Consider the following 23,304-nt stretch of genomic DNA (forward strand, 5'->3'; position numbering starts at 1 on the left):
CAACGGAGCAATGCAATAGAGGCAATTTGGGCGGAAGCTTCAACGGAGAAATGCAATAGAGGCAATTTAGGCGGGAAGCTTCAACGGAGCAATGCGATAGAGGCAATTTAGGCGGGAAGATTCAACGGAGCAATGCAATAGAGGCAATTTAGGCCGGAAGCTTCAACGGAGCAATACTTATGATAAAATATTCTTTAACATATTACATTTAATATGTTGAGTATAAATATTGCGTGATTCACAACAAGTACTGTATCCACCCATAACGGTCTAGTTCACCTTGTTATCCATACTCTCTTATACTATGGTTCTGAAAAAGAAAATCAAAGCAACATTCGTATATCCAATGGGTTGTCATTGTATGGCCGCCTCACATCTCTCACAACACTCACAGAATTGTTGCGAATAAAATCTCCTCGTTAGAGATAAATCAAGACAAGTTAATGGTTTAATTGGTAATTAAAGGCATTTGGCAACACAATTCACGAAAAGATGTACCAAGGGAATGTATCAACGCAAGTATATCGCATATATATCAAACATTGTACATACCTTTAACTATTTATGCTTGATAGAAGATGGTATATATTATGAGATATTAGGCCGAGTGTTTAGATCTTTGTTAAAGTTAAAAGTCGCGTTTGCGTGTGATCCAGTTGGGAAAATAAATGCAAAGGCGATGGATTGACGCGACCTTGTCTACGTGTACTGTGGAAACTTGCTCTGTTTATTGACATCAATGGAGAACAACTACTCATTTTGACAGTATGAGCTATGAAGCATAAGGGAATCTTATCCCTTATCATTAAACTGCCTGAGACGATGGAATGCCGGGGCTCATATTTTGACAGCTCGTTGTAAATCAGTGATCACTAACAAAGCTATTGTCCCGATATCTTTTATTTTAGTTTTTTAAATAAACCCCCAGTTATTTTCCCATACATCTCCGTCATTTAATTGACAAACTAATATGATATGAAAAGAGTTTAGAGTATATTTACAAATACATCATGGTAAAATACCAATAAGTACATATAAATAACTAGAAATGCAGTTTTTGATGCGCCACCTGTTGAATCCCCTTATATGGGGCCTTAGATGAGGAGAGATAATATTGAAGGATGGGTAAAATAGTTCAGTTGAAATTATTCAGAAAACCTGAAATGATTAGTCTGATTCGCTTGAAAACGGGTCCTTTTCCAGGTAAAGAGTGAATACCACGCTTGGTTGTTGAATTTTAAGGCGGGTGGCCATGGGTAAAAAAACAATAGTCAAACATTCAGTTTCAGGTTCAAGAAATCATGATAACAGTTTTTCTTATAAACGGTAAATTATGTCATTTGCATAAATACCCATATCCATACATATTCTTATTTTTAATTTAAATTATTATTTTGGGCAACATTTACTGGGATGAGTTTGGTTTTGATCAAGGGGAAGTAACGACCATTGGTTTTAAAAGTTGTTCCGTAAAGGTGATATTTCCATTCCTTTATTGTCATTGAAACTATAAACTTTTCAATGACGTTATTTCACTGATATATATATACTAAAACACAATCATCAGTACTGTCAACAAGTTATACATGTTTTGACAGTTTGTCATGTATGTATACAATACCTCAACCACCATCTTTGTTAGCACCTTTATTTTCATTTTTGACATGTTTGAGTACTTTTCAAAGATACGGAATTAAAGCGCAATCTCATATTTGGAATAATCGTTTAGTCATGTCTCTGTGAATAGGAAAATATCCTTTTTATTGATCAAGTACTTATTTCATCGAATTCTAATTTATTCACTTTACGTCCTACAACATTCAAACACAATTTAACTTATTCATTGTCCAATTTCTATCGCTGTTCTTGATTGCAACGGTCATCCGTACGTCGCTGTTTTGTCTTGTCGTTCCATCGCCCCCGCTGTACCCAGGGATCCAACCGAAGACACTCATACTGTACATGAAACAAAACTTTTCAATAGTCTTTTTTTGGCAGCTGTTGCACTCTGTTTGATATCCTGATAATGCCTATTGTGTTTCTCTTGTAGGATGCGCTTTCAGTGGATTGATTTTGTGGTTTTACAATATTTACAACATATATAAATTGTCAACGATAGTAGACTAAGTTGTGTGTGTTATCTTTCCAATTTACCGATAACATGTTGCATCTGATCATATCTGTCTTTTCACATGTCATTTTATACCTTAACATACTTTCATCACTTGTCGTATATGATTTTAACCCGTTTGAACACCAGGCCTGTATTTCTCGAAATTTCTTAAGTCCATTATAAAAGGATTAAGCTTAGCTCGATATTTTTTTATTTCCATATTTGCGTAATTTGTTCTTCTTTAAACGTGTTTATACTTTAGATAGGAGTTATCTTTATGATAATCACAATAAACTATTTTTATTTTATTACCGGTTAAAATGGCTTTATTAGTTCTCAGGTGAATCAAACTCACATGTGGATATTAGTTCCTTAATTATTTAGTAGTATCGATTGATACGTACGTAAAAGTTGAACACAACGTCATTCAACATATGATATGCTTAAAAGAAATTAATTGCGTGTTATACATGTAACGCTGTTTATTATCATGTGTTTGTGTAATCAAACTTGACTTGTAATTCACTTCCTCTTTCGGTTGTGTAAATCGGGAAGACAGCTCACACGTATTAGCCAGTTCCCACAGCTGATTCGAAGAACTTACAATACAGAGATGTCGACGACGGACAGCAGCACGCCAGGTAAATTGAACTAACTATAATATGAGAACGTTATAATTGATTCGATCAAACCTAGTTGTACAATGTCTTACACAATGAAGGAAAATGATGTATGTGGGGGCAATCAAGTTATTTACAATCATAGATTTATCAGTGTCGTAGGATTGAAAAAATAGCCACATTCATGATACAGTTATATTGGAGAAATGTAAAAAAGTGCACACACTTTGAGTTTAAATTATGAAAATTTGCCAGATGATACATATGTGTTTATGACCCATCTCATTTCCTTCCAAGATGGCTTCGAAAATCCAAGATGTTTGCCAAGACCCTTGATGTTATAAAGAGGAACTGTCATAGTAATTCAATTTTTACATGAGCTTAGTGAATATTACTATTTAAGTTGTATTTACTTTTTGTTCAAATCCTATTTTCCTTCACTTTGAATCAGATTTAAATTATATTTTAGAGCAATGTTTTCAGATTTTGAAAAAAAGCCAATGCTTCATATCATAACAGTATATGAAAGTGGTTTCAATATTGCTTTTTGTAAGGTGAGCTAGTGTCAAATAAAAAGTGCATGTATCCATTTCATGCTGTACTTTATGTTAACAGAAATAACTGACCTGATCAATGTCAAGGTCAAACGTACCACACCAGGGTTCTTTTACATATAACGCAGTTCCAAATTAACACAAATGAAGCTAAAAATTAAGTTAATCATGTGTCAAGAAAACACCGAAACAGCATCCGAATCAGCATTCTTAACCACAGACGGTTTCTACACAAACCCTTCTGGAGTTTCACAATTTATATTGTGATAACAGTCAAACATATTCATAGATAAGCAAACCGCAGAGGGTCTAATGAAGCTTAATCAGTGGTAAATAAACTACTTTGTCAACCATAAACCACCCTCATTGCCAGCAAACCCATGTGTTGCTCTAATCAATCTGTTTGGCATCCGTACAACCATTCAGATCAAATAGACACATACGCAGCACTAATTAACTTTACCTAGTGCCAGAAAGACCCCATTTTAAATTGCCAGCACGAACGACAAAGCACAATGTGCAGTACTAATAAAGCCTATTCAGTACCAAACAGACCGTATTTTGGCAAACATGAAACCCATTTTAAATTGCCAACACGAACGAAAAAGCACAATGTGCAGTACTAATTAAGCCTATTCAGTACCAAACAGACCGTATTTTGGCAAACATGAAACCAATTTAGAGCCAAATTAAAACATTCGAAGCTCTTTTGAAGCTTAATATGCACCAATTAAATCAGGTTGGCATCCGCAAGCCCATTCAGAGCCAACTAATCGACATGCACATTTCTACATAAAGACCACTCTGTTCCCCAAAAACCAATGTTTTGGCAACTATGTACTCTATTTAGAGCCAAACAAACAGACAAATGCGCACCTCTTATTAAGCATTTTCAGTGTCAAATAACAGTTTTGTTAACATCTTGAGCTCTTATGAAGTGTAAACCATAATACTGACAACCATAAAGCCGATTCAGCGCCAAGCTAACCGATGTGCAATTGTAACCTTGGCCAACTCAGGTCAGAGATTGGCAACTATGAATCCATTTACGAGCTAAACAAACGCATCTGAAGTTCGACTTAAGCTTTATGAGTTCCAGCTAAACCACATTTTGCCAACCATAAACCCCGTTTAGATACAAACAAACACTAGTTAGTTGTTAAGCCTACCCAGTTTCAAATAAACACTATCTTGGCAACCATAAGCCCCATTCAGAGCCAAACAAACATATGTGCAGCTCTAATTAAGCATATCCAGTGTCAGATACGCAAATTTTGCAACAATAAGGCTTATTAAGAGCCAAACATACTCATATGCAGCTTGGTTTTAGACCAATGAATGACATAATTTTGGTAAACATAAATTGAATTTAGTGCCAAACAAACATACATGCAGCTCTATTTAAACATTCTTCGTGCTAAATTGACATCATTTTGGCAACCGTAAAGCCAATCAAGCTTGTGTGCAGATGAAATGAGCCTTCTAAGTACCAAAAATACCACATATTGACAAGCATTTAGCCTATTCAGAACCAGTAGCCCATGTGTTGCTCTAGTTAAACCAACTCGGAGACCATATTTTAGTCAAACATAGAGCCCATTCATAGCCAAATAAACCACCGCGAAACTCTCAATAAGTCTACCCAGCGTTAGGCAGACCACATTGTGACAATCATTATTCTTATCAAGATGCAATGAAAACCTGCGTGTTTTCACATTTGGCCATCTCAGGGCAAAACACTACACATTTTGGCAACCATAATGTCCATACAGGGTCAACCGAACCCATGTGCAGAGCTAGTACTTAATGTCATATGGCCATATTGGATATGGTGGCCATATTGGATTTGTATAGACAAGATCCTTACCCTTACAGTAACCCTAGTATTTAACAGAATTAACAATAATTTCATCAAATATGAAATATAAACAAATTTGCATAAAATACTAGATTATTATACAGACAATTTCAAATTTTGTGGGATTTTTGTTTTTTGACCTTGAAATGACATTGACATTGACTTTGACGTACTCAATGCAGACTGTTTATTAAAGAAAATGAAGATTATCTGTAATATACATTGAACTATTCTACCCTTCCATTTAAACATAAACGCATTTGAAGTGTCAATATTCACATTTCTTCAATGGCCAACACTGGCCAAATAAATTGATGAATTAGCTATTTTGTACAGGAGAAAGCATGTGTTTGGGAGCGGCAAACTCCTGTTAATATTGAACAAAATATTATAATTATATTGATCTGGGTCTTCTCCTAGTGTCCAACTATTTGCACCCAATTCCACATACCGTAGCTCTTTGCCTTTTGGTTTAAGATAGTATTTATATGATGAACAGAAACAAGAACAGCAGTCGAATGTTTAATCATTTAACCCATTTAATGGCACAGGGTTAACGCCAAAGACTTAAAACACAAAAACAAACATTTATAAACCAAAAACATGGAACAACAGCACAAAACTCCAGAAACAACAGACTACATATTTGTATATAAATATATACAAAACTAGGGGTGTTTATCAAAAATTTATTGTTAAGTACCGCCTTGGAACGGTCAGTAAACGTAAATTAATGTAAAAACGACTTTGAAAGTAAACATATATGCATTGCAGCTGGCTAACACTACCCCAGAAGCACGGTTTGAAAACGAAAACGATGGAAAACGTGCAATAATTATTATAAGGTTCTTTGCCTTATTTCAGGAGAGTCGATATTTGAAATAGTCAGTAGCCGTCTTTGCAGTTGCTTCAGGTAAGACGTCTATGAATCAGCTTTAGTTCGACTTTTAGAAAAAAGGAGGGGTTTCTATTTACCTCGGCGTAGCCGCCGGTTTATATCTTTCTCGGCAAATTGAGATTTATAGTCATATCACATGAACAGTTCAATCAATTAACTTCTTGGATAGTTTGGGTCAAACATTCCGGCACGTTGGTATTTCTGAAAAAGCTTAAAAACCGCTCGTACTTCACATGGTTTTCCACGGCCATCATACAATTAAGATTTTCCAGGGATTTATGAACCTTTCTTCATTTATAAAAATCAATATTGCAAAGCATCTCCTTAGTGCTCAAGGCCATCAGACAGTGGAATTAGATAACTCTGATCTTTCATATAGTTATCGATCTTATATAGTTGGATAAAATAGTTAAGCCAGTTTGAACCTTTAGATAATTTGTACATTTTAAGGCCATTGACATAACGCTGCACCTTAAAGTTCTAAAAATTGTTAATGAAAATGACATGCTACTTCATCGTAGTGATCCGGGTCTTTGAAAAACTGTCCTGTATCTGCATACACGTTATAGCCTTTGATTGACCAAAATAGATTTGTTAACAACAGTTTTAATTCAACGACGTGGAAAGTCATAAAACGCTAAAGTTAATTCACTCTATATGATCCTCAATGCCAGTCATGGTGCCTGTTATTGAGATGCACACATTATCTATCGAACATGCATTGTAATAAGTTATATGTCTTATAGACAAAGCGGTTAAACAGTCGAGCGCACTGACTTGCAAACAGTTTTTGTTTTAACTGTAGGACAATGTATTTTGAAATACATGTAAAGGTTGTTCTTTTTGTACACCTATTCCTGTGTAAAATAAAATTGAGTTCGCTTTGACATACATTTCCATAGGTCTGAATTTTGTTTTTCTATGCAGTCGTTCAGGCTTCTATGACATTACAAACGAGATCACGTGGGAAGAGCAAGAACAGATAGGAAAGGTGAAGGAAAAAGGAACCCAGAAGTCAACCAGGTCAGTATCGGGATTTCAATATTAGTTTTATGCAGTATATTAAAAAGGATACAATCAAACACGGAAAGTTCTTCGGGCATTTTGGCCTCATGGTCACAAAAGGTCGTTCATGAAATTGACATACTACTTCATCTTAATGCTTAGAACCATCCGACAAGTACATAATCTACAGTTACAGTTATGGTCTCAGATTGACTTATGAACTTTATTGTTTTAGTGCTAAGGATATTTATACTTCATCTTTATGGTTAGGCAATGAAACAATTAAGAAAGTTTACAATTCTCAATATAAGTAATGGCATGCACATTATTTATCATATTTTATCAACCATTCATGGTAATTAGTTTTATGTGTCACAAAACGGCTTAAAAGACGAACGCGCTGACGGCGGACAGCTTTTGTTTCTGTTCAAACTGCCATCTGAAGGACAGTGTATTTTGAATTAACTGTGATTCTTTTAGTATACATATTTTGCATGGGTTATATCTAGCCCTGGCTTTGGCAAACATTTAAGTTTGAAACTTGTTTGACAATCTAGTTGTTTCTGCTTAAATGACAGTACACATGAGAGCACAGTGGAAGAGCAAGAACAGGAAGGAAAGGGGAAGAAAGAAGGAACCCAGACGTCAGCTAGGTGTTATTACATTGTATTTTCTTTTGGTGGCAACCAATTCTTTTCTTCTTTTTCTAAAGTAATTAACGTTATTTTTTACGTTTAATCATATATTTAAACGACATTGACGCTATATTGACGCCTAAGAAGGGCTGAAACTAATGTTGTAATAATTTGTAGCCCAACCCATTTGTTCTTTTTGTTTTATTTGATTGTAAATGTACATGTAAAATGTATGCAAAATAATTCTTCACAAATGAGTAATAAAATATGATTAAACTAAGTCAGCTAGGTCAGTATCGGGTTTTCAATATTCGTCTTATGTAGTAGACTAAAAAAGACACAAACGAACACTGAAAGCGAAATTTTTCTGTTATATTATGTATTATCAGTAACACATTATGCATTATATAATACAACCCCTTTGAACACTTAATACCAAGGCATATTGGTAAATTTATTTCATTATGTAATCCAAAAATAAAACTCTTTTGGCGTCTCCGATGCCTTCTGTTGATCTAAACTTTATTGTCATATCACAAGTTTTATGGTCACTTCATGTAAAAAAGGATGTTTCTTTTGGTGTATATCTGGGTCCTGATTGGTTAAAAAAGGATTTTTTGTTGTTGGTTCTGGAATGCGATGCTTTTCAGTAACTCTGAGTTGACTGTCCTTTGATGCCCGTACAGATGCTTCGTACAATTTTCTAATAGTCAAAACTCTAAAAAACTTCGACTAGCTTTTTTATTACACACATTTTTTATCACATGGCATTTTAGTATATACAATGGAGGAAATACAAGAGAGTTTACATAATAGACAAGTCACAGTGTTTTGGGATGTATGCAAGTCAATGGTTTCAGGTAAAATGTTTTGCGAAAAAAACAACAACAAAAAACGTGAATAGGTTCTTTCGATTTTGATTTTCTAAGATTTGTTGTTCTAAGAGTTTGTGTTATGATGGATAATACAGTAAAGCACTTACGGACTAGTTCGTACTTAAATTTGATATTAAATCCTCGGTCAATATTGCACATCGTATTTATCAACTAATAACTCCATAATTAAAATCATAGTGTATTCACTGAGTGAAATTGAACATTTCAGTTACCTTCAAACGCCCAATGCCACATTGAAGGTACTGCCATCAAATATTGATAAAAAAGAAGAGGAGGCAGTAAAGAAAGAGAAGCAATTGCAACAAGAAAAAGGAGAGAATACAAACCAGTGGAACGACAATGAACGTGAATTAAAGCAACTGCGACAGGAAAATGGAGACTTTGAAAACGACGAAAGAGCCAGAGAACAGGAATTAAATCAATTGCGACAAAAGATAAGTGTTTTAGAAGACGAAAAGAGGGACAGGGAAGAAAAGTTTAAGGAATTGCAACAGGAAAAAAGTGATTTAGAAAACGACAAGAGTGACAGGGAACTCAAATTAAATCAATTGCAACAAGAGAAAGATGTTTTAGAAAAAGACAAGATGGACAGGGAAGATGAGTTAAAGCAATTGCGACAAGAGAAAAGTGATTCAGAAAACGACAAGAGGGATAAGGAACAGGAATTAAAGCAATTGCAACAAGAAAAAAGTGATTTAGAAAACGACAAGAGGAACAGGGAACATGATTTAAAGCAATTGCGTCAAGAAAAAAGAGATTTAGAAAAAGAAAAAGAAGAAGCGCTTTTTAGGTAACCAAACTCTGTTTAAAATTGGTTTCGTACTTTTTATACTTTAAATAATGCATGCAATACTACTATCTTAAAGTACAGGGACACGGTTAGTAGACAACACATTAATTATAATTCCGGTGCAGTGGCACAAGGTTAGGGCCCAAATGACACTGCAACATGGTTAGGATTATTTAACTTAAAGACTTCCGAAATGGAGATTATAACAACAATAAATGTGAATACAAAGCGACTCTTTTATGGCCTCAAAAAGGTTATTTGATTCACATATTTCTTAACATTTCATGTTCTTTATATCTGAAGGTTAAGTGAGCTTGTATCAGTTAAACTTCGGGACAACAACCCAAATATCGTGGATCTTAGTGACTCCTTCAGGCCAACGAAACTTGCGGAAATGTTTAGTGAGCTTTATGACAATGAGTGGACCGCTGTTTACTCAGTCATGGAGGAAAGTGGGTTTACAGAACGACAAGTGATAGACGTTCTCCTTGATGTGATGATGGTAAAGTTTGTTTTTATTCAAAGCAAACATCTATTATTCAAAATATATTTGCACAATTACAAAAATACCCAGCTCAATATCCGCTTTTCCTTATAGATGATAAAATGAACATGCAGTTATATAAAAAAAGCACAACCTGTCTTTGTTTTGTTTCAGGAATCGTTCACATTTTGCAGAAGAGAACTTGACGAAAATTGGCAGCTTATTAGCCGATGGTATTTGAATGATGTATGAACCAGTTGTCGAGAAAGTATAATTTATGTCAAACAACTATACACACAGTAGTCGATATTTCATTAGCATGAACTCTGGAACTTTAAATGTATCTACAGACCCCTCAAATTTATTTATTTTGGGCAATTTTGAAAAAAAATATTGATATTGGTGATGTTATTAAAATCTTGGAATGCTTTTTTGTAGAAGTTGCCCAACAACGAAAAAGTAAAAAAGAATTTGAAAGACGCTCGAAAAACAATCATCCCAAACGTCGTTCCTGAAATTCACAAGGTAGGGTAGTTTATAATTTGAAAGGAACATTTATAATACCTATAATGATTTATTAAAGTCAAATAATTGCACTACTGCAAAATATCTCGAAATTATTGAATTGTTCCTTTAATTTCAGAAATTTTACGCTCTGCTCGTTGAAACGTGTAAATACAAGAAACTTTGTCCGATGTTGTCAACTAACGAATTTGAAACATATGTGTCGACTTGTATACTGCTAAGCTTGTTAATGAATGGAAACGACCCTCCGGTGGTGCTTTACTGTCCTGGTTGGGTCTCCTGTGACCAGCGCAAAAAAGAACAAGAAGATGAATCGGTCGGAATAAACGAAAAACAAACTGCATTCTCTGATGAAATTCCTACGGAATTTAAAGAAGTAAAGGACAACGTAACTTTGGCGAAAGATAGGGAGACACGACAATTTAGCAAAGATTTATTTAAAGCGTACACAAAGAGAGGAAACCTTGTGGAGTTCTACGTGTGGCCAGTGATATATCTCCATGAGAATGGACCTTTGCTAGCAAAGGGCATTGCACAAGGTACCAAGGATAAGATTGATATTAATCGTTTGGAATGGTGGAAGGAATCCGCACACGACTCTAACGATGAGGAACAAGCAACCTATGTATGACATTGGTCTACTTGCAATTCTGATGCAGTATTTAAGAAGTCGCAAAGGTTGTAAATTAATGTTATCATGTATACATCTATATATTAACTCATTATATATTCAAAAGACACCGCTTTCTAAAAGTGACAATCAAATTGTAAATCAATACATACACATGTATTATGGACATGATAACTACAATGATGATGTTATATAAATTAAGCATTTTATGTATTCTATTTTTATTTCATGAAACAACATAGTAAGATAGCACAATATATTAATTAGTAATAATAATTAAAATTAAAACTAATATAATTAAGAAGTGTACATCTATATATAACTATTTTTTATAATATATATATATACCACCAAATTCCATGAATTGCGATAGCGCCTTTGCTTATTGCTCGCTTGCCCTACTGCGTTCATACAGCATAAACGCATGATCAATACTTATATTTACATTGTAAATAATTATTCATTACGATAAAACTAGGAGTATCTTCAGCAATTGAGTATTTGCCCTTAGAAAATGTAATCGACAACATACGTATGTATAAAATAAATTTTTTGATAATGTATATCATTGGTTAAATGACATTGCGCGAATTAAATCGGAGTGCAATATTTATATAAACAATGACGTCATAACTTATTGCGTATTATATAATATAAACGTCAAGTTTTATCTACACAAAGGAGTAGGTGAATGAAAATATCATTTTATCAATTCTATTTTTATTAAACGCTGTTTAAAAGGTTAATATGCAGCTTTAAGAGAAGTTCAAAAACGTCTAGCTGTATGTAAAATTTGTAGTTGAGTTTTAAACTCGTTAATAAAATTTCTCTTTAAACTTGTCCTTGCTTAATGCACGGTCCTCGTGTAATCGTTCTTCTACTCAAACAAGAAGTGTTCCCAACCTTTCTGATATCAAATAGCGTTTCCAAAATAATAAATGATAACGATTAAATAATTAATATTTGACCTACGAAAGAAAAGTTTAAAACATTGATGTCTTCATTTCTTGAAATATGTTAATACATTTTTATTAAAGGCACACAGTATAGATTCATGCAAAATCGATGTTTGATTTTTTGTTTGTTAATTCCAATTCGTTACACTCATTAGTACAATACTTATAGTTTTACTCATTTGACTTGAATTATAAAAAACAATGCATATATAGAGGTAGTGATAAAAAACCTGAGTGAACTGTGGCCACGTAGCTATATATATGTACAATGGCGATAAAAATCAGCAATAACACAATAAACATAATAAACAATATGTATGTAAATAATAAATAAGTACCAATTAATAAATACATAATGATGCAGACATAGAGATGTGGATTGCTAGTTTATCTACAGCTTTATAAGAGTGCCTTTATATAATCAATAAAGATTTGATTGATTGATCGTAGTGTTTCTTTAAAATTAAACACACACACAATTTGTTTTCAAAATAGCTTCGATGTTAAAGATTTCTACTATTTAATGCATACTAGGGCGTTTTCTAGAATGTCTATAAATATCTAACTCTTAGTTTATTATACAATGTGCATTCTTAAACAAAATGGTATTCGTCTTCAATTTACAATGGTACACATACGGTCGTGTAAGGGTTTTGATTTCGGTCTATTTCATCTACCTGTTTCAATGCTTAATCTGTATGAGTATAGCCGCAATTAAGATATAGATTTACGGAACTTTATTACATTCAAATTTTTGAGGTATGACTGAAGTCTAAAAACTTCTACTACTACTGCTGCTGCTTTTGCCAACATTACTACTACATATCTTTAATACACTTATCTTCAGACGGGGGTCAAACTTTCGATTTTTAATGGTACACAAATAATTGCATCCACTTAACTTGAAAGTATATTTTTTAATGTTTTTGCCTTGAAAGTGGCCTCATTTTGGGCAATTCATTTTGACAAGTTTACAAATTAAAATGATAGAAACGTACACTTGTTTTCGAAACAGGAGTTCTACACCAATCGTTGCATTTTCTGCTAGAACGCGAGTCTCAATCTCGTTTTCACGAGTGAGGAAATGAAGAGTACGTGGCAAAGTAATGTTGAGTTTGCTTATGAACGCGCACAGTAAGCCGACTGCCTGAGATGGGTACCATGCATTTCGCAAAAGGTTGTCATTCTATCAGTAAATAGGTACATACACAAGTAACCTTCACCGCTGAAGGGAATGGCAGCAAGCAGAGCGATACATAGGATCTTAGTAAAGGACAACTTTTCAACAAATAATTATTCAAAGAATGAAGGAAATAACGTCGTCAGAGAACGGGCCGGTGTTGGCCAAGGAAATCGCTCATGGTGCAAACAAAATAGTATCCGATGATGACTACCGATGGGATTGGCTGAAGACGGCAGATATTTTGTCAACAAAAACAGGTAGCAGTTAGTAGTAAAATAATTGACGTTAAAACTCAGTGTATTCTGTATCCAAAAATATATGCGTTTACACACAAACACGCACGCACGCACGCACGCACGCACGCACGCACGCACGCACACACACACACACACACACACACACACAGGTAAAAATGGCTATCCATGCGCATATGACCTCACAAAAGAGGAATGTGGATCATTAACGATTTTAAGGAAAACTTTGACGTTGTATGACGAAATAAAAGTTCAGTTATGTGGCATTAAACCGTTTAAGTCGGTGCTGTGCATTATGTGTAAATTCGCACCATGTGAAGAAATTGTTGAAAGTGCTAGTATATATTTTAAATGCACACCTTAAGTTATAGTGTTTATATATTAAATGACAGACATGTTTAATATACTGTAACATAGTAGGAACACTTTAGCTGAGGGAAGGTCCTCGTTTTAAAATACAAGGCTAATGCCAAAACGACACCCGAACAAGCGATTCACACTATACAAAACAGAACACACCAAATTCAAAATATAGTTATTGAGAAATGTTGAGGATACCGTCTTGAAACGGTAAACAACACAGGAGCTCACTTTAATACAAACATATACAACTAACTATTTCCTCACATTTTCAAGTCGCATTTAAATCATTCATTTTTTCATATAAAACACAGACAAGTATGCATTTAAAGTTTATCAAATGAAATGGATTCGTTAAAACCTTTTAACTTAAATCAATATCTTTCCCCATCGACTTAGAATGCAAAAATGCTGATTTATGGAAGAAATACTTAGCCAACGATACAATATTTAAGTTTCTCCCTTTGAACACGTATAGTTAGCTAACAATAGTGGAAAATCGGCGAATTGTAACTCAAACCAAGCAGTTTAGTTTAAGTCGGCGTATTTTATGAAGTGTGTCAAATACACCTGTGAGTATCCTTTTTCATTGTTCAGTGGTTTCATTCGGAATAACAAATTGAATAACATATCAATCGAGTAAACAAATGGTTATTCTCTCATAATTCTGACCGACGACAAGTAACACGTTCTGTGATAACCCTTGTTTCTTTGTAATAAAAAAGAGTTTGCAAATACTCCTACGTAAAAATTGCTTTTATTTTAACTTTACAATCGGGATCATCCAACATTTTGTTGAAGTATGCAAGCTGTACGTTTTAGTTAAACATGCATACATATACAGTAAATTTCATACATAAGACACAAGACATAAGAGATAACGCGTTTAAGACTACGCGTTTATTTATTGTTTATGTACCTATTGAAAAGTTGTAACTAGACTGGTAATTCACTTCCTCTTTCGTTTATGTAAATGGGGAAGGCAGCTCAGAAGTACAAGCTTGATCCCATATCAGATTTATGGTACATGGAAAATTTATATACATAGATGTCGATGGCGGACAGCAGCACGCCAGGTAAGTTGAATTTACGATACAGAGGAGAATGTTATAATAATTTTGATCACATCTAGTTGTATAAATGTTTCGCATAAAGGAAAATGAGTTACGTTGATGCAAGCAAGTTATTTTCAAACATGGATGAAATACTTCTATACTCAGAAATATTCCATGTATTTTTGCCATCTCATAAGGCATATGCAAATGCTCACTATCTTTCAAAGAAAATTGTTTCATAGTTTCTAGCTTAGTGGTTACTTTTAGTTAATATGATGATAAATAACTATTTTTGTCTGCAGGAATTAAGTTCGTTTGGGAGCGGCAGCCACTAAAAACTATTGACCTGTATATCCAAGAAATGACAGATAATATATAGATGATAAAATTATCATTTTGTCTATTTGTACTGATTTCACTCGAAGTTTCCCCATATTTTGTCGCATATTTTAGGTTTATGCCTTCTTAGTTCAGACAAGACGACTTTGAACTAAATATATAAGCCATTGGGATGGTTAACCTTGACTCCAGAGGCACGATTTGGAAGCATGAAGTGATGGGAAACATGCAGTTAATATGATAGGATCCTTGTCTTATGATTTCAGATGGGTCGATGTTTAAAAGACTTCGAAGCCGTCTTTGCAGCTGCTTCAGGTTAGGAACCTATTATAATTATCTTAAGCTCGATCATTCGATAAAAAAGGTGAGGGATTTTTTCTCTCCTTGGTATCGGCGCCGGTTAGCCTTTCCAGCAAGTAGGGATATGTTATCACATCATATATATTGATAAAGGCCATGAGACGGTTAATTGTGACAACTCTATTTTACCCTCAATATAAACTATGGACCTGATTGATCTATAAAATAAGCTTAATACTTTTTACTAGATTGGAGTCTTGGTCGTTTCTTACAAAATCGTTAATGCAGTGGACATAACGCTTCATTTTAAAGGTCATTTAATAATATTATTTCAATTTACACTCGAAACCCTTGATTGGCTCAAAAAGTTTATCGCACAGTTTGGATACGGCCCCTAATAGACTAATGAAGTTTTATCTAAATTGTACAGCGAGATGTTTTGGCCAAACATGCAAAGGACCTTTATATTTGAACTTTGTGATAAGGCCATACGACAATTATGTAAGTTTATACTGTATGATCCTCAATATGGGTTATGGTCCTTTATTATGGCTTGCACCTAATTTAACACATTTTATCAACCATTAATGATTATTATGTCGCATAGATAGTCGAGCGCGCTGACGGCGGACAACTTCTGTTTCTGTTCAAACTGCCATCTGAAAAACAGTGTATTTTGAAATAAACTTTGTTCTTTAAGTATCTTTTTTTCATGTGTTCTATCTAGCCTTGGCCTCGGCTTGCATTAACGTTTAAAACTTTTCATTCTAGTTGTTCACGCTCCTATGACATTACACATGGGAACACATGGGAAGAGCATTACAAGGAAATGGCGAAGGAAGAAAGTACATACATGTCAACCAGGTCAAGTTTAAAAAAAAATCATTTGTAGTAGACCAAACAAAACGCAGACTTATGTGAAACTACAACATATTGTCATATAACGGCTTTTTTATTCCATGTGAACATCACTTCTACATAGGTAATGGACTATATTGTGTATACGTGTGGCTTCTGATTGGTCAAAAAGGTTTTATTCTAAAGTTGTCTAAGTTACTCTGGGTTGGCTACCATCTCTTTCCGGTTCAAATTGTAATTTCAATTTTCAAATAGTCGTAACTTCACTTTTTGTCATTTTTAACTAGCTTTGAATTATTGAAAAAAAAAGACATTTAAGTACATAAATCGTTGGAAATGCAAATTTCCCCAATATGATGAGTTAATATTAAAGACAAACCAGGGCATTTGTTATAGGATAAATGCAAATCAGTGGTTTCACGTCGAATGATTTCCGATAATCCAAAATAATTCCGAGAAAAATATTATTTTGTTTTTATATTTCTGAGATTTGTTTTAAAAAATAAATGATGATACATTAAAAATATTCTACCTTGATTTGTTAGTAAATAAACATAATGCTAACGCCTCCGTCAGAAATGCTTCCACTGGGGAATATCCGCAATTCTTAGTCCATAATTGTGTAATAGTGTACCCATACAAAACAGAAACATTAAATGCCATATTCCGTTTAATTAACTAGGCCCCTGTGTACATTTCAGTAACCTGACAAAGCCAAATTACCGCTTTAAGCAACTGCAAACAAAAAGAAATATAGCAGAAGAAGAGGAAATAAAGAATTTAGAGAATCACTCGGAAAAAGGGAAGGAATTGCAACAAGAAAAAGGAAATTCAGAACACGACAAAAAAGACAATGAACATGCGTTAAAGCAATTGCAAGAAGAAAAAAGAGATTCAGAACACGACAAGAGGGATAATGAACATGCGTTAAAGCAATTGCAAGAAGAAAAAAGAGATTCAGAACACGACAAGAGTGACAAAGAGCATGAGTTAAAGCATTTGCAACAAGAAAAAAGAGATCCAGAACACGACAGGAGTGACAAAGAGCATGAGTTAAAGCATTTGCAACAAGAAAAAAGAGATTCAGAAGACGACAAGAGGGACAAAGAGCATGAATTAAAGCATTTGCAACAAGAAAAAAAAGATTCAGAACACGACAAGAGTGACAAAGAGCATGAGTTAAAGCATTTGCAACAAGAAAAAAGAGATTCAGAACACGACAAGAGTGACAAAGAGCATAAGTTAAAGCATTTGCAACAAGAAAAAAGAGATTCAGAACACGACAGGAGTGACAAAGAGCATGAGTTAAAGCATTTGCAACAAGAAAAAAGAGATTCAGAAGACGACAAGAGGGACAAAGAGCATGAGTTAAAGGATTTGCAACAAGAAAAAAGAGATTCAGAAGACGACAAGAGGGACCAAGAGCATGAATTAAAGCATTTGCAACAAGAAAAAAGAGATTCAGAACACGACAAGAGTGACAAAGAGGATGAGTTAAAACATTTTGAACAAGAAAATATAGATTCGGAACACGGCAAGAGGGACCAAGAACATGAGTTAAAGCATTGGCAACACGAAATTAGGTTTTCAGAACACGACAAGAGGGACAAAGAGCATGAGTTAAAGCATTTGCAAGAAGAAAAGAGAGATTTAGAAATCGAGAAAGAGAAAACACCTTCAAGGTAACCTAAAATGCCTTAAACATTGGATTTCTTATTTTTTTATAAATAGAAAATTATTATGATATTTTGATTCTATGAATACTTAAGCGACAAGAAGTTAATCCAATAAAGTACACAAAAAGACCCTGTAAAGGCTCAAGGTGAGAGCCCAAACGACACGGCGACATGATAAGCATAATTTAAATTAAAGACAACCTAACTACGTAAGACTTGGAAATATAATAACAGAACATGTGAGTGTCGAATGGACTTTATATGGCCTCAACACGCCATTTCAGATAATCATAATTTAAAAATAAAAATAAAAATATCATTTTTATCTCAAGTGAGCTTGTGGCAGTAAAACTTCCTGACAACAAAGCAAATATCGTTGAACTTAGCGACGCAAACAGGCCAACAAAACTTGCAGAAATGTTCAGTGAGCTTTACGAGAACGAATGGACCGATGTTAACACGGTCATAAAGAAAAGTGGGTTTACAGAACGACAGATAATAGACGTTCTACTTGATATGTTGATGGTAAAGTTGTTTAAAAGTCTTTTATCCATAACGTTTTCGCATATTTACGAATGGCAGTTTAATATCCGTTGTTTTGCCGTATAAACGATAAAACAAGCATGTAATTCTATAAATACAACAGCAACAACATGTTCTTGTTCTCTTCCAGGAAGCGTTTACCTTTTGCAGAAGAGAACTTGACGAAAGTTGGCATGTATGAACCAGTTTTGGAGAGAATATTATAAATGTCAGATTAATTTACATACTTTTATCGATATGTCATTAACATGAACGAAGGCACTTGTAAACAGACCTTCAAATTTGTAGTTCCGTTAAATTTTGAAAATAAATTGACAATCAGCAATGATTTGATTTTTAATATTTATTTTTTATTTTTGCAGAGGTTGCCGAGCAACGAAATGGTGAAGAGGACTTCAAACGACGAGCGGAAAACAACCATTCCAATCTTCGTACCAGAAATTCAAACGGTAGGATAGCTCATTGAATAAGTGGACTAGTCTTGAAATACCGAGAATGATGAATTCAATTTTATGTCTCGAAATTTCGTAAATTTGCTCTCTTCTATTTCAGCAATTCTACAATTTGCTCGAAGAAAAGTGTAAAAACAAGAAACTTTGTCCGATTTTGTCAACACATGAATTTAAACAATACGTCTCGAAGTGCATAAGGCTGAGCATGTTCATGAATGGGAACGACCCTCCAGTGGTGCTTTCATGTCCTGGGTGGGTCTCATTTGACCAGCGCAGAGAAACACGAGAAGACTTTTTAGTTGGAATAAACGATAAGAATATTGCATACTCTGACGAAAGTTCTAACGACTTTCAAGAAGAACATGTAAACTTTACCGTGGTGGAAGATAGGGTGACACTACCTTTTAGGAATGATTTATTTAAAAATTACACACAAAGAGGAGCATTCGTTGAGTTCTACGTTTGGCCAGTGGTGTATCTCCATGAGAATGGGGGGCCTTTGCTAGCAAAGGGCATTGCTCAAGGTACCGAAGAGACAATAAACATCGACGATCGTTGGAAATGGTGGCAGGAATCCGACAGATGACTTTAACAATTTGGAAGAAATAAACTGTGTATATCAACATTGGTGTACCTGCATATTACTAATACTTCTACTACTACTACTACTACTACTACTACTACTACTACTACTACTACTACTACTACTACTACTACTACTACTACTACTACTACTACTACCATTACTACTACTACTACTACTACTACTACTACTACTACTACTACTACTACTACTACTACTACTACTACTACTACTACTACAATAATAATAATAATAATAATAATAATAATAATAATAATAATAATAATATTTTCGAAAAATGATGTCTCCCCTTCAACGGGAGCCTAGTTAAATGAATATAATATTGAACAAGGGGTAAAAAAAGATTGTGCGCCTTTAACATTGCTACATCGGAAAGATAGATAAACAACTGCTTTAACTTCAATTACTGAGGGAGGCGTAGTTGTTTAGTTTTAATTTACATTATCTTTCGTTTAACTAAACGGGAACGGCAGGGCATTATTACCAGGTTGTTCTCCTATCAAAAAAGGGTTCAACAGGGGACATGAGGTTCAGACGCTATGACTGCAAATGTTATCAATGTTGTTTATTTTTCTCAAGTACTACTGTACTCATGTTCAAGTTTTGTCAAGCAATCCCGATATAGATCACAGCATGAGTTATCATTGTGTATTATGTTTATAATACCGGTAGCTACTATAGTTTTTAACTTCTCACGGCCCTCGTGATCGTTACATGTAGTGATTCGCAACCAATCTATTTACAAAAAGTGTATCCAAAATGATAAATTATAACTATGTAAGACAACAATATTTGGCGTACGAAACAAACGTTTTAAACATTTATGTCTTTCGTTCTTGAGAATATATTGACAATGTAAGTCTAGCGTATCTTTTACGATGAAGATGAATAACCTAATAATTAAAGTTTATTACACACTAGCAAGTATGTTAATTGTTATACTACTATGTTGACAATTGTTTTGCTCTTTAAATTGTGTTTTGTAAATGTTGTATGACTGTGATTTAGTGCCGATTGAACGTTATTTTGGTTATGCTGTCATATGTTTTGATCTGAATAAATAGATTACAATACGAAATATTGTTACGACCTAGCCCCGTGGTCCGTCGACGCTATCAACTGTCCCTTTTTGGGTGACCAAGTATTTGAAGTGTTCCCCTCGTGACTGCCCCTCAGGTACTGGTAGCGAAACCTCTCAATGGCAGTTAAATTGTATGTAGTCTAACCATTGCATGTCAAAAACTAGTTCACCGGGAAGACAACTCAAATCGATGTTTACAAGTTTAATAAACGTTGGAAAACAGTACACCAGCGGAATAAATCATCATTTAAACATCAAAAGAAGAAAAGGTACAGTATGCAATCGCTGGGTAGACACAGGAAAACGCTATATCATCGTGTTGAATTTTATAAGTCCTTTAAACATTAATTTTCCGCGAATTTCCTATATACCTGTAATTCTTTTTGGATTTTATCAAGGAGACAAATAATAAAAATCGTTTCATTTGTTATCGTTTTCTATTTCCAGTTAAATGTCAAAACCAATGCCAAAATGGACGAAACACCCGAGGGCGAATCGTACGGGATGTGCTTCAAGCTATGTCCAAGTTACGTCTCCTCTCGATTCTGGAAAACCCCGCCTTATATACACACATGGTCAAATGACCGAAAATCGTGGTCATATGACCCGACCGAAAATGACCCGACCGAAAACGACCCATATATTTGGGTCAAATGACCCAAAAATATTGGCTGACAGCCAATCCAAGATGGCGTCGTCATAGATCGTGAACTATTGAAAAAGTAAATAAACAATCTTCTCTACATGAACACGAGGATATTCACGTCTGATATTCTGTGTCTTTGCCCAAGTTAATCAGGTTTGTGAGCAATGAAATCTGAATAAAATAAATGTAGATAGCTTTGTGTAGCATTTGTAATAACTTTTATCCCTGTGGAATGATTGCTCACTCGGCGGTGGCAAAATTCAAACAAGGCTGGCGCGCCTGGAATGTCGGGGCGTTGCTAGTTTCTTGTGTGATTTGCCATTGACCGATAACAACAATAATACATATTATACAAAGAATAAGGTACGTGCATATTTTTCTAACACAACCGTACATATGCTGGGGCATATCAATATCTAGGTTTAATGAAATATCTTAAAACTTTCAAAACAATCGCTGCATACTTATATTGTACATAGGCATTTATTCGGTAAGATGGCATTTAAAGTCTAATTAATAAAACCACAGCTAATTTTCCATTTCCAGTTCCATTTTGCCTAACAATGACTGTCAATTTTATTCAAATTATACTAATGCTGTTGCTGCATTTATTACTTCTATTAGTTCTACAAATATACATCACACTTTTTTTAAGAAGATTGGGCTTTGAATTATAATTCATAGGGGATCATTTTGTCAAACATAGAACACGATCCCGGGGTCATTATTTTCTGTGGATGGGGGTCATTATTTTCTGTGGATGGGGGTTATTATTTTTTGTGGGTGGGGTCATTTTTTCTGTGGATGGTGTCATTATTTTTTGTGGATGGGGGTCATTACTTTCTGTGGATGGGGGTCATTATTTTCTGTAGATGGGGGTCATTACTTTCTGTGGATGGGGATCATTATTTTCTGTTGATGGGGTCATTACTTTCTGCGGATGGGGTCATTACTTTCTATGGATGGGGTTTATTACTTTCTGTGGATGGGCGTCATTATTTTCTATGGATTGGGTCATTATTTTCTGTCGGTGGGGTCATTTTTTTCTGTGGACGAGGTCATTTCTTAATGTGGATGGGGATCATTATTTTCTGTGGATGGGGTCATTTCTTTCTGTGGCTGGGGGACATTATTTTCTGTGGATGGGGTCATTACTTTCTGTGGATATGGGTCATTATTTTTTGTGGATGGGGTCATTACTTTCTGTGGATGGGCGTCATTACTTTCTGTGGATGGGGTCATTACTTTCTATGGATGGGGTCATTATTTTCTGTGGATGGGGTCATTACTTTCTGTGGATGGGGACATTATTTTCTGTTGATGGTGTCATTACTTTTTGTGGATGGGGGTCATTACTTACTGTGGATGGGGTCATTATTTTCTGTGAATGGGGTCATTACTTTCTGTGGATGGGGGTCATTACATTCTGTGGATGGGGTCATTACTTTCTGTGGATGGGGGTCATTATTGTTTGTGGTGGGGTCATTACTTTCTGTGGATGGGGTCATTTTTTTTGTGGATGGGGTCATTACCTTCTGTGGATGGGGTCATTATTTTCTGATTCACCGTAGCTCTTCCTTCTGATATCAATGGTTACATAAATTATTGTTGAACAGTTTGCGTAGACGTTTTTCTGACGGAAGCGTGCTATGACACATAAATTTAAATAACACTCGATTGAAATTGGTCAATACATGCATCCCTTATGCATTATAGTACTTATTTTTACACTTTTTGCGAAACATTAAGCGCATCGTTTTAGCTGCACTCGTGCACTAGCTGCAGAACGTTGAAACACATTCTATATGAAATATAAATATTGAATATAAAATTTAAAATATATAATTTAATATTCCATAGTTTTACATGCAATATTCCTGTGTATGTTTAGATATGAAAGTGCTAAACGTAGGACTGACTCTGTCTGTTAAGTGTGTATTGGACAGCTTGAAGATTCAGCCAAAGATTAAATTTGCTTTGTGGCTTTT

The 23,304-nt window shown here is 34.6% G+C and overlaps 1 protein-coding gene across 1 annotated transcript; it reads left to right on the forward strand.

The window, feature by feature from the left end:
• The first annotated feature begins 2,412 nt into the window (after positions 1–2,412).
• LOC128225669 (interaptin-like) lies at positions 2,413–20,661 on the forward strand. Its single transcript, XM_052935578.1, has 16 exons — positions 2,413–2,754; positions 6,010–6,058; positions 6,971–7,066; positions 7,627–7,701; positions 8,788–9,369; positions 9,673–9,871; positions 10,028–10,099; positions 10,292–10,378; positions 10,497–11,007; positions 15,423–15,471; positions 16,228–16,320; positions 17,016–17,996; positions 18,323–18,515; positions 18,664–18,708; positions 18,896–18,982; positions 19,086–20,661. The coding sequence occupies exons 1-16, from the start codon at positions 2,727–2,729 to the stop codon at positions 19,569–19,571; spliced, it is 3,633 nt and encodes a 1,210-aa protein (XP_052791538.1). The 5' UTR covers positions 2,413–2,726; the 3' UTR covers positions 19,572–20,661.
• Positions 20,662–23,304: the final 2,643 nt, after the last annotated feature.

The sequence above is a fragment of the Mya arenaria genome, chromosome 3 (genome assembly GCF_026914265.1).
Source record: "Mya arenaria isolate MELC-2E11 chromosome 3, ASM2691426v1".
Classification (NCBI taxonomy): Eukaryota; Metazoa; Mollusca; class Bivalvia; order Myida; family Myidae; genus Mya; species Mya arenaria.